The 12,918-nt window shown below is 46.8% G+C and overlaps 1 protein-coding gene across 1 annotated transcript in view; it reads left to right on the forward strand.

The window, feature by feature from the left end:
* The window catches only part of ide (insulin-degrading enzyme), a 33,711-nt gene that overhangs the window by 17,556 nt on the left and 3,237 nt on the right, over window positions 1-12,918 (forward strand). The window contains 12 exon segments of the mRNA XM_042065751.1: window positions 2,436-2,538; window positions 3,180-3,302; window positions 3,692-3,774; window positions 4,588-4,732; window positions 7,700-7,810; window positions 8,302-8,422; window positions 9,501-9,592; window positions 10,441-10,509; window positions 10,511-10,553; window positions 11,212-11,379; window positions 11,708-11,980; window positions 12,718-12,779. Of these exon segments, the coding sequence (XP_041921685.1) occupies window positions 2,436-2,538; window positions 3,180-3,302; window positions 3,692-3,774; window positions 4,588-4,732; window positions 7,700-7,810; window positions 8,302-8,422; window positions 9,501-9,592; window positions 10,441-10,509; window positions 10,511-10,553; window positions 11,212-11,379; window positions 11,708-11,980; window positions 12,718-12,779 (1,393 nt within the window).

Below are 12,918 nucleotides of genomic sequence, written 5' to 3' on the forward strand. Positions count from 1 at the left end.
TTTCCAGCTGAATGTACCTATGTGATTAGCACATCTTTTTTTGGTTGCACACATCTGATGTACTTGATCTTTTTTTTAGGCCTTCAATTTCTGAGTTTTTTTTTTCTTCTTTTTTTCCCTCAACTGCCCTCGTTCCTTGTGTAACATTTAGAGGCACATTTCTCAGCTGAATGGGCTCTAAGTGGCAAGATTTTAAAATGCTTTTTTTACCCTTTTCTCTCCATCACTGTCGGGCGGAGAACTCTGATGGTGCCTCAGATTAGATCCACTTTGCACTGACCCCAAAACTTGAGGTTGTCCTCTCTCTTGGAGAAGTCTGAGGAGAAAGTTTGTATCAAATTGTCTTGTACACACAAGGTGTCCTTCTTATTCTGGGCCATTTTGCAGGATGTTGTTAGTCTGTGTCTTGAAATAGGCCTGAGTTGGGAATTGGAAACCTAGTGGCCCAGTACGAATTGTTTTAGAGAGAGCCAACTATATTTGATTTTTTTAAAATCCTTTATTCACTTCAGCTTTTCAGGAATGTTAGAGGGGAAGGTGGGCAGGTTCAATTTCCTTTGCAACATCAAAGGAGATGTGTACTTTCTTTGATGCTTCGTATTTTTTCCTTCATCTTGTTTGGTTCATTGCCCTCGCCTGCTTTTCATCTCGCCACAAAATGTAGCGGAATCTACAAACATCCTAACAGGCTTCTTGCCATTGCGAAAAAAAACATCATGCTATAGTGTCCTTTTTCAAAAAAGTCAGCCTTGCTATCCTAGCAGGCTTCTTGCCTGACTGTTGTCATGGCTGCCAACATTGTCTGGTGGGGTCCAGGCTCATGAAAAAGAAGCCTGGTCCGGTGAGGACTGGCTGTGAGCTCACGCCTGTAGCGCAGACTTGGCCTTTAGCCTTGTTGCACAGATGTGCAGATGCTTCTGTAGGAGAGGTGTGTGTGTGTGTGTGAAAATAATCCAGGACTGGACTTAATCACTCATAAGTATAAGTAAGTATAAGTATATATACTCTTTTGATCCCGTGAGGGGAAATTTGGTCTCTGCATTTACCGTGCCTACTGGTCGGGGTTCGAACCGGCAACCCTCCGGTTACAAGTCCGAAGCGCTAACCAGTAGGCCACGGCTGCCCCGTAAGAAATGATATACCAGTGTCCACACGCAGAGCCGTCTTTATGTAGGTGCAGGACAGTAAAAACAAGTTAATATGGGGAGTGGGGGGACTCTCTATTAGCCATTTTTATTTTATTTTTATGTTATTTTATTGGTTTATTTGATGGGGACCATGCATGTTTATGAACATCGTAGAAAAGACACCATGTAAATACGCCAGACGGTCGGTCGTCCGTAGAGAAGTGAGGCCGGGCCAGTGTCGGAGAACCACAGCAGGGTGTCTGTGCGCTAGCTGGGCCACAGCAGTGTCTGACAGCAGATACAAAGGCAGCTCCGCTCTGCACATAATCCCCATTGGAAACCCAGCAGGGCCAATCCAAAACGCAAGGGGGAGTTGGGACACTCGTATGGCTTTAGCAGCCTTTGCAGTGAAATTGGATCGGCTTTATTGCCTTGGCCTGCATACAGTTGTCATGAAAATAACACAGTAAAATTTCATTTGCTGGGGAGAAGAGCGGAGTGTTCCTTGACATACAATGACGTAATAGCAGTCACCTGTCCCTCCTCCTTTTTGTTACAATGCAGTAGATCTGTAGTGCAAGTGTGTGGAGTTGCATGTGCAAAGTCACACACATCCTTATATCCTTATTATGGCCCATGACTTTGCACATGGGTGTTTTGTATTTATTTGTTGACTCCGGTTATATCTAAAAACGCTAGCGGACTCGGTCTACGTCGTCAAAGAAATGTACCTCTGTATGCTCCAGAATCAGTTAAGGTTTTGCATGTCTGAATTAAGACAATATCTAGTGTTTTGAAATGAACAAACCTAATGATGACCTTTGCATTTACATTCATTCAACAGATTGTTCTATGGAAAACAGCATTCCACCAAGCATAGATGTATATTTTCGAGATGATTTGCTTCCTGGATGTCAGACATATGACTTTGTCTTTAGCAGCTCAGACACACTGTCGGGCTTCTTTGGCCTTGTGGGTTTAATTTGCCCTGTGACATTGACTCCTTCATGGTCACTGATGCCGCTCGCCCAGAATAGCAAGCCGAGTTGTTCTGGGAGTTGTCCATCGATCACGGGAGCACGATGGCCAAGGTGTGCCTCTAATCATAGCGCATCGATCTGGCCGTGCCCCTCCCCACCACCAGCCCAGGAACCTCAGAGCAACTCCCATAATGCACCGGGTCCCAGGCAGGGGAAAGCACAACAGCCAGTTAAAGCACTGCAATTAAATATGTGTGTGCGTGTGGGTGTGTGTGACCTCAAAAGATGGACCGAGTCAGTAATCACGTCATCCTTTTTCTCCCTGCAGAGTTGCGGTGGTCTCAAAGTCGTTTGAAGGACAGACCGATAAGACTGAGGAATGGTACGGTACTCAGTACAAGCAGGAGGCCATCTCTGAAGAGGTCATTAAGGTAAAAGATGCTTGGAGCGAAACCTTAATTAGCTTCTTGGTCCTGAACCATTTTTTTCTCCAAATAGAACTGTGTGGTGATTACTGCCAAGTCCAAACCTTCATTAGTGTTACTTGAGCTTAATATTGGCTGATTGAAACAGCTTGACAAGTGAGGAAAGGGGGGGGGGGGGGGGGGATACCTGTGCTGCTTCTTGACATGGCCACACACAGCTACCGTATTTCACATGCCAAGCAATTTTCTATGGTTATGCCTTTAATCTAGGCTCAAAGCCAGCCATTCTTTAAAGAGAGTGCATGTCATTCTCTCTCCATTTCAATTTTGTGAGGCGAAATATAACGTGATCACTCCCTCATCGTCTCCTAAGCCAAGGTGACTTTGAGGCGGGTGAAGTAAGCAGTGAGAGAGGGAAGCAGGGGCGTGCTGACACCCCTGAGGTGACTGACTCCCCTCCCGAGTTTATTTGATGTGTGTGTGTGTGTGTGTTGATGAGTCATACAAGAGAAGAGAGAGCTAGGTGACCTTACGTACGGTCTCTGATCCTCCCTCTCTCTCTCTCTCTTTCTCTTTTTTCCTCTTTCTTGCCTTCATTCTTTTTCTCTCTCTCTCTCTCTCTCTCTCTCCTCTCCGTGTCCTTAAAGAAATGGGCGGGCGCTGACTTCAACGGCAAGTTCAAGCTCCCCATGAAGAATGAGTTCATCCCCACCAACTTTGAGATCTACCCCCTGGAGAAAGATGCACCCTCCACGCCCACATTAATAAAGGTACAGCGCCTCCTCTGCCCTGGCTGTTTGATGATGGCTTTGTCAGGTCCGTGACCCATGAGGCAGCTAAGTGTAGTTCTCTCTTGGAAGTGTGCGTGCTTTTAGGTGTATTGATAAAAAGATGGTGTCTCTAGCAATTTCTCATCGCGGTGCTGTTGAAACCGTTTGCTGACAAGCTCGTTCTCCAGAGCCCGGGGACTTTGTTGTTCTGGTGAAGAATTGAAAGAGATGGGAGAATAAAGTGAACGTAGCAAGCGAGCGAAGCAAGCGAGCGAGCCATGTTGACGCAGAATAGTAAAAACAGAGCTCACACCTGTTGTCTCACAGCTGTCGCCTCACTTGTGTGTTTGTGAATCGTGATTTGTTCTCTCTTTCTCTTCCTCCACCAGGACACGGCGATGAGTAAAGTATGGTTCAAGCAGGACGATAAGTTCTTCCTGCCCAAGGCCTGTCTGAACTTTGAGTTCTTCAGGTAGGTCGCCAAGCAGCTTTAAGTATCCTGGTCTCTTCGGAGACGAGACAGCCTCTTCTTTTCCCCTCATGTCAGTCATGTTAGACCCAACCCAATCAAATGTCACCCAGTGTTATTTAGTTGCTACAGGCCATGTCTAGCACAGAGTTTGTAGAGGAATGATAAATGTATTCAAATGCTGCATTCAAAGCTAAAATCTTGGGTCTGTGATTCCAAAAGCGCTAAAACTCATTCTCCCTTTCTGAGTGGCAACACAGTAAATGTGCCACACTTTTTTTTTCTCCTTGGCTGAAAATGTTTCTTTTTGTCCTCATGGAGGGCACCTTGTTTACTAATGGCTTAATGTGATGAGGGTTTTTCTGCTTTGTTGGACTTCTACTTTTCTGCTCAACTGAGCGTGCTCAATCTGTTGCCTAATCTCCACTCTGCGGAGCCTTTCTCCGTTGGTTCTCGGTGTGTGCTTTGTGTTGGGTTTATTATTTCGTTTTTTGGGTTATAGCAACACTCACAATAGATGCATGAGCATGACTGAAGCCAAGGCAAACAACAAATAATCAAAATAGTCAACTGTGTGTGAATCTGTTGAAATTGTGTGTGAATTATGTCTTGTTTTTGTTCAGCTATCTCGTTTACAATAAAAACTTTTATTTGTTTGCCCCCCCCCCCCCCCTTCTCTCCGCACTAATCGACTTTCTCGTTCTGTCTCCAATTGTGTTGCAAAAACATCAGCAACACCCTGTTCCCCTTTGAAATCCTCTGTGTGTGTGTGTGAGCGTGTGTTTGCGGGTTCACAGCTACTGTTCTTTCCCACAGCCCGTTTGCATATGTGGACCCCTTGCATTGTAACATGGCCTATTTGTACCTGGAGCTCCTGAAGGACTCCCTCAACGAGTATGCATATGCAGCCGAGCTCGCTGGCTTGAACTATGACCTGCAAAATACCATCTATGGCATGTATGTAAGTATCCAACAACGGCCGCCCGTCACTCTTAACTCCTCTAGCCAATCTTCATCCTACGTGCTCCAATAGCACCCTCCCACTTCTCCCCTTGAGTTGACCTTCTCAGGCCACTCCCCCTGTAGAAAGGCCTAGAGCCTAGAATCTCCCTCCATTTTCTCCCTCTTCCACCTTTCTCCCCCTCTCATCACATGAGGAGAAGGCCGGTCAGTCCCTGGGAGGTGACTTGAGAGCGTGCCTTATGTCCAGTTTTATCACGTATCTGTTAATGGTCAGACACGACCCTCTGGGCAGGCTGTCTCAGTGGAAGAGCTGAAGGCATATATATATATATGCAGTATATATACCCCTTAGTGGACGAGCTCCACAAAAAGTGTGTGGAAATGGATCAGTTAAAGGCGCTGTTACTCGTAGACGTCGTAGTAGAAACGATATCCACCAATCAACTCTGATTTCTTTTTTTTGTTGCCGGGCAGAAAAGCTGGTCGACGGGCTGCATATCCATACTCTTCTGATCGCTTGCTCATTTTTTTGTTCTTGTCCATCACATCCCATTCTCCTTTTTCCTGCTTTTTATTTTTCATGCCCCTTTTGCTTTTACACCCCAACCAATGTTCTATTTTTTATTTTTTTTGTTTGTTTGTGTTGTTTTTTTGTTTTGTTTTATTGTTTGTTTGTTTTTGTTTGTTTGTTTGTTTCCCCTGTTAGTCGCTACCTTTACACAGACCCCGTGCACTGCAACATGACCTACCTGTTTCTCAGACTGTTGAAGGACGATTTAAAAGAGTATACATATGCAGCCCGGCTGGCCGGGCTTGTCTATGGCATAGCCTCAGGCATGAACGCCATTCTCGTAAGTACGGAGGCCCAAAGGACCGGCCACATCCCGCTCTCTCGCCAGGGGCGGGTCCCAGTGTCCAAAGGGGGTGGAGTTTGAAGCTTGCGAGTGCACCGGATTGGCTTGTGATTTGGGTTGTCTTGTTCTGGCTTATTGGAGCACACTTTCTCTGGCTTGGGTCTTCCTCTGTTCGTCCAGCTCTGTGTGTGTTTTCTTTCGATGTGATTTGATTCAGGTTTTGTTGTCATTGTTCTTCCCCCTCTTAATCTGCCAGAAAAGAAGCACAAGGCTGGGAGTGGAGGCTATCTATGCATTTCACACGTGTGTGTGTGTCTGTGTCTGTGTGTGTGTGTGTGTGTGTGTGTGTGTGTGTTGAGAGAGAGAAACACTATGACTGTGTGTGTTTGGGGGCTTAATTGCATGATGTGTGTATCTTCTAACTGCTTAACTCTGTGTGGGTTACTGCTCTGCGTTGTCACGGATGTCTGCATATGACTGCTATGAAGGGGATGTTTTTATATACCTGTGTGTGTATACGTGTGTAATTAATAATTAACTAACTGCAACCTGACGGGACCTCAGAGAGCGAGAGTAGGCACAACGGGGCACTCCCAGCAGGAGACAAAGAGGACGGGAAGTTGTATTTTGTGTGTGTGTGAGAGTGTGTGTGTGTGAGAGTGTGTGCCTATTTTTCCCTTTCCCCTCCTGTGCCTGGAGAGTAGTGCCTAATTTGGTGCGACACTATTTTGTCTGCCACGTCTAGTCAGTGTCAGCCAGAGAGCGGGAGGATCTCGCCGTGGCCCCCGCACTCCCCCAGTCTGTCATATTTACGCCTTTGAATCCAGCTATTGTCCCCGTGAGTCAGCAGAAATGCCAGTGCTGCCACCAACACAGCTCATCAACCTGAGCTGCAGCAGGAGCAGTAGCAGCCGTAATCGGTGGGGGCTTTCATAGAAGCATGCATGTCCCCTGAGCTTCGTTCAGAGGCTCTGTGTGTGTGTGTGTGTGTGTGTGTGTGTGTCCGTGTCCAAAGTCCCGTGCCTCACAGGGCTGAGAGAAGCTCCGTGGGGTGAGGTGGTGAGATGGGAGTGCAAAATGGCATCTGTGGTGGAGCAGGCTCTCTTTGCTTGGCATTGCTGTCAAGACTCTTGGGTGTGCTTCTTTTCATCTCTCCAGCTCTGAGAGGGAGAGAGAATGTCTAACAATCAGTGTTTGTGTTAGCCTGTCGGCAATAATTACTCAGCTGACATTATCACCCTTAAAAATAAAAAAAAAATGCATTGTGGCATAATTGCATTTCTGAAGTGTATTTTGTGGACTGTGATGGAGTAGGCTAAGTTGGTTGCAGTACTGATCTTCATTGGAAGAGGGCGCTGTGTGGGGTGCGTGAGTTGAAAAGAACAGTACAACTGCATAGAGGGAGGTGGGTTGAGTGTAGCACAGCCCAGGGCTTTGCTGATTCATGGAGACAAGCTGTTTGACATGGTGGAAGGGAACAGGCCTTCAGATAACCTCTACTGTTAACTCACACACACACACTCACTCACACTCTCTCACACACATTCACACACTTCCACACCCTCACACTCACTCACTCCCTTTCTAGCAGTGGATGAGGCAGTCTGGCCACAAGTAGGACATAGATGACTGGACGTTGTCCTGGGAGATTGAAGGGGCAGAGGAGGTGAGGTTGGGGGGAATGAGGTCTACATTACTTCCCAATGGCACCAGCCCTAGACCGGTTCTAGGCTCTCTCGTTGTGAGCTTGTTAGCGCTTCTGTCAGAGCAGACTCGGTACAGCTGAAGTCAGCACGTCACATCCCTTTACCCTGCTAGGGGCCACTCGGCTGACCCTTACTGATGATGAGCGCGTTTGTTGTTTTTAATACGGCCAAAATGTCCAGATGTGCTTGATTGGACTCCGTGTTTACAATAGTTTGTCTGTGTATGCTTGGTGTGACTGTGAGCACTCATTTACCCACTTATCTAAAATCAGTTGAAAAGTGCCCCTAACCACCTTATTCACCACAACACACACAAACACACACACACACACACACACACACACACACACCGATAACCTTCCTGTACAGACTGATCTCACCCGTGTCACTTGTCCTTTTGTCCAGCTCTCTGTGAAGGGCTACAACGACAAGCAGCACATCCTGCTGAAGAAGATTGTGGAGAAAATGGCCACCTTTGAAATCGACGAGAAGCGCTTTGACATCATCAAGGAAGCGGTGAGTGATGCCCTGCCATCCCGCTGCCACGGAAACCACCTCAGAAGGCTTTTTGTCCAGTAGCTTAGCAACAAGAATCCTCTTCAGTTTAACAATCAATACACAACAGTTGTTTCTTTCACTGTTCTTTCCAATCCATTGCCCGGCTGTATTTATACTCGGACAATAGTTTCTCATCTTTCTGTATTGATTTCTGTTGCACTTGGTGTAATGGTTTGTTTTTTTCCACTTCTTTAGGATTTATGTTTTTATGAGACTCAGACTGTAATTCCACTGACTTATATGACTGTTATACTTGTAAAGGCTAAAAGCAAATAAGGTGGTCACTGTCGTACAATAACAAAACTTTGCATACACAGAGTTGGTAGATACAGAAGCTGCAATATGTTGGTTCTCAGAAAATCTAGTGCTCAGTGCTGGTCAGTTAGTGAATATGAGTATTTAGTAAGTTGTGGTGCCAATACGTGATTGGATGCCATTTGTCCCTGCAGTATATGAGGTCGCTGAACAACTTCCGTGCAGAGCAACCACACCAGCATGCCATGTACTACCTCAGGCTACTGATGACCGAGGTGGCCTGGACCAAAGATGAGCTCAAAGAGGCTCTGGAAGGTGAGGCGCGCGCACACACACGCACACACACATGCACACACATATACATACATACACACATATACATACATACATACACACATGCACACACACATATATACATACATACATACATACATACATACATACATACATACATACATGCGCACACACACACACACACACACACACACACACACACACACACGTGTCCCCAGCAGACAGACACCCACTCCAATCGCACACCTAAAAACACATCTCTTTACAGTTACACTGAGAAAACGCATGCTCCCTTCTCAGTGTTCACATCTGGGCAGACTCCATTCTGGCCTTCACTAGAATCTTCTAATTCCTCTCCAGTGGCGGAAAGGGATGTCGGGCTCCAAGAGCAGTACGCTTGAGTTAACCTCATTTATCACACACACACACACACACACACACAGAGTATTGTTTGCTACGTGAGTGATCGTGGCTGGGCGGTGGGGTTTTTATAAGGCCCAGTGGTGCCTGTGTGAGTGAGAGAGCAGATGTGGTCAGACAGGTTGTGTTCTCAGTCCTGACCCTGTTACAGCCCCTAATAGGCCACATCCAGCATCCAACACAGCACTTGGCTGGAGCTCAACCCACTGATTGTTTTTTTTTTTTTTTTTTTTTTTCTCTTCCATCTAGTTTTGTTGTGCCTGTCCACAAATGTTCTTGTCTCAGCACGGTCCTCTGTATGTCCATGAGTCTGTCTTTGTCTCTGTCCTCTCTCTCTCTCTCTCTCTCCCTCTCTCTCCCTCACCCACCTTTACTGCTCATCTCTGACTGCCTCTCCCGTCTCTCTGCACTGTCTGAATCTGGGTCAGACGCAGTGTGAATATTGAGTGGCCATCCTACGCAGTCAGGGAGGGTGTGTGTGCCTATGTGTCTTCGTCTTGTCTGTTAATCAGTCTGTTTGTCTGAGAGGAGACAATAGTGCTGTCTGAGCAGACTCTGTTAGGTTCCCTTTGAAGGAGACCTCTACGCCCAGGTGGATTGCGCCAGTAGCAATGATTAGGGACAGGGAGGAAGCTCGGGGCTTGATTGATTGGGTCTGTCTGAATTGTCTCTGTTGCAGATGTCACCCTGCACCGGCTCAAGGCCTTCATTCCGCAGCTGTTGTCACGGTTACACATTGAGGCGCTGATCCATGGAAACATCACCAAGCAGGTTTGTTTGATGTGTGCATCGTGTGTGTGTGTGTGTGTGTGTCTGCGCACCATGTCAGTGGCATGCTGATGAAAGGTTAGGGTGTGTATGGGGTGGAGTGTATGTCTGAATGAGAAATTAGGAGACCAAACTATGTCAGCTTGTACTGCAAAATTCATCAATGCTGACTGCCCTACAAATAGAATTGTGTGTGTTGTGGGCTGGAAGCTGATTAGGGAACTGTCACCAGAGCGCTTGAGGACAGGACAGGACTGCTGAGGCGGTGTGAGGCCAGAGCCCACTCTCTCACAGTGGCCATGACTGTGCCGTTACTTTCCCTGAGCTGCAGCCTGACACAGCACGGGTGGGGGGGGGGGGGGGGGGCTTACAGGCTTTAGTTTCACAGCCTCAGTCTGGTGCTCTGCTGAGACTTCTGTTATGAAATAGCTTGTAGCTTCACTTCTAATGGCACCACAATGATTTTTATTTTTTTCGCCGAAGTCTCCGGTTGCTGCCAGCGGATCGTATATCACAGCGTATGAAAGCATCGGAGGATTTTCACTCAATGCCCCGTGGCCTCCAATTACTGTAGCATTTCATGCCAGAGAGACCAGTTTGCCTCAGTCTCCCCGCTTTTCATGCTCAGCATAGAGAAACAGGAGAGTGAATGACCCATATGGTGCCCACTGAATGTTTATTAGATGTTTGTTTGTTATGTTATATTATGTTTTTTCAGAACGTATTATATAATGGGAGTTGCCATTCTTGCCGGCATGTGTCTAAAGCTGAAGAGCTGTCATTTGCTCATTGTTTTTTTTCTTTTTGTCTCGTTTCTTCCTTGTCTGTCTGGTCTCTCGCTGGACCTTCAGTCGGCTTGTGGGATGATGCAGATGCTGGAGGACACGCTCATTGAGCATGCTCACACCAAGCCCCTCCTCCCCGAGCCAGCTGATTCGCTACAGGGAGGTGCAGGTGCCGGATGGTAAGTGGAGCACACTGTCTATCTTTGTTCCCATGTGTCCACACATTTCTCTCTCTCTCTCTCTCTCTCTCCTCTCTCTCTCTCTCCTCTCTCTCTCCTCCTCTCTCTCTCTCTCTCTCCTCCCTCTCTCTCTCTCTCTCTCTCTCTCTCCTGCATGCTTATACACACACACACATAAACAGTACCGAGAGAATGTTTTGTTGTCTTTTCTGATGATGTGGCACAGTCGCCCCTGCGACCTGAAATCTTACAAACTCATTCGTAGTCTTTGCTGACTCGCCCTGTTCTCCCTGGCTGAGCAGCCCTTTTAAGTTTGGAGAGTTTGCGATGTCCTCCATCTGAACTCCTGGTAAAGAGCATTACCACTGCATCTAGCCTAAAGCCTGTCTCCCCTCCCTCCCCCCCTGATTTCCTGTGGATTGTTAAACTGTCAGAGCGTTTTTGTAAGCCTCAAAGTCTGCAGAGGAAGGGCACTAAATTGAAATGCATGCTGTGAAATCTCACCAGTAATGTATAGGTCACTGTGGACTCAGTTTCAAAGGCATTAATGCTTTAGCCGTAGGTGGCTAGTTTTGAATTCAAATATCCATAAGTAGGAATGTGTGCGTGCGCTTCTGCTCTATCTGTAAATGTACATGTTTTTTTGTGTGTTTGCTAGGGGGCTGGTACGTGTACCAACAGAGAAATGAGGTCCACAACAACTGTGGCATCGAGATTTACTACCAGACAGACATGCAGACCACTCATGACAACATGCTGCTGGAGCTCTTCTGCCAGATCATCCACGAGCCCTGCTTCAACACACTGCGCACTAAAGAGCAGCTCGGTAGGGATGGCACCATTTCTAACCCAATCCAATCCACTTGAGCAATCTTTACTCTTTGGATTTGGTCAGCTGTCGCTAGGTTCACACTCTGCATGATTGTGAAAATACGCACAGACTTTGGCTTCTTTGACAACAGGATGCGAACTTAGTTCATGAGCATATTAATGAAAAGAAAATACAGATTAAGTAATGGAGCTCGAGTGTATTTTTTTTGACACTGCAGTTTGATTGTAGTTTGTAAATAGAATTAAAAGGGCTTATTTATGCAGAATGCCTAACAGGAGATAATTTGAAAACGTAATGATGCGTTTTGTCTCTTCCGCCATAGGTTACATCGTGTTCAGTGGACCCCGAAGGGCCAATGGCGTGCAGGGTCTACGCTTCATCATCCAATCAGAGAAGGCGCCGCACTACCTGGAGAGCCGCGTGGAGGCCTTCCTGCGCACCATGGAGACAGTGCTGGGCGAGATGAACGACGAGGCCTTCCAGAAGCACATCCAGGCCCTGGCCATCCGCCGGCTAGACAAGCCCAAGAAGCTGGCGGCCGAATGCGCCAAGTACTGGGGCGAGATCATCTCACAGCAGTACAACTTTGACAGAGGTGAGGGCGCAGGCAATCAGTCAAAATCACAGTTTGAATTAATGCAATTGGCTAACCGCAAAGGTTGCAATTAATTGTGCAGCTCGCAATTATGGTCCCATTTATGATTTTTATATTCATGGCATCCTTCTTGTGTGACCCAGTGAAGCTGTCCTAACAATAGTGCTGGACTTCTCATGCACTAGGCATGCTCACCAATCAAGTTAAAGTGAAATTTGGAATAGTGAACTGAAGAAATATCTGTCAGAAAAATGGCAATTAGATATTTACCCCAAATTGTACTGCCCTAGGTGGGAGGGTGCAGGTGTGAGTGTGAGTGGGTAGTGTCTGCTGCTGCTCATTACACCAGCTCTATGCATAAACCAAAGTGTGAGTGTCAACGATCATTGAGCAGCCAAGACTGGCAGTTCCAAGTACTTGCAGGAGCAGGGGATGGAGAGAAGTGTGATTTCTTTTCTTCGGATATGCCATGCAGCACTGTGTGTCATAACAAGTGCTGCTGTGTACTGCTCCATCTAGTTCCATCTAGTGTGTTTTGACCCAGTGTGACCACTCACTGATGAGATCATGTTTTTAGTATTTTTATATGGGCATTGTTTTCCTTGTGTGTACACAACTTAGAATTGAGAATTTCGAATGACCTCTTAAGGACATGTTGTCATCTCGCTTCGATAACAAGTGCATCCGCAGTGTCCCCTGAGCCTAACTGTGTCCCTCTGTCCTTCCTCCTCCTCCAGACAACATTGAGGTGGCCTACCTGAAGACGTTGACGAAGGAGAACATAATGCAGTTTTACAGGGTGAGTCTGGGCCACATTCATCCTGGAACAATATTGATTTGACATTACGCCTGCAGAGAATTTGGCCTGCCTGGTCTCCATGGTGATCCGTTTCACTTTCCGTGCATAGAGGCTGGGTGATGGGGATGGGGGTGGGAGT

The sequence above is a fragment of the Alosa sapidissima genome, chromosome 16, assembly GCF_018492685.1.
Source record: "Alosa sapidissima isolate fAloSap1 chromosome 16, fAloSap1.pri, whole genome shotgun sequence".
In the NCBI taxonomy this organism is placed as follows: domain Eukaryota; kingdom Metazoa; phylum Chordata; class Actinopteri; order Clupeiformes; family Clupeidae; genus Alosa; species Alosa sapidissima.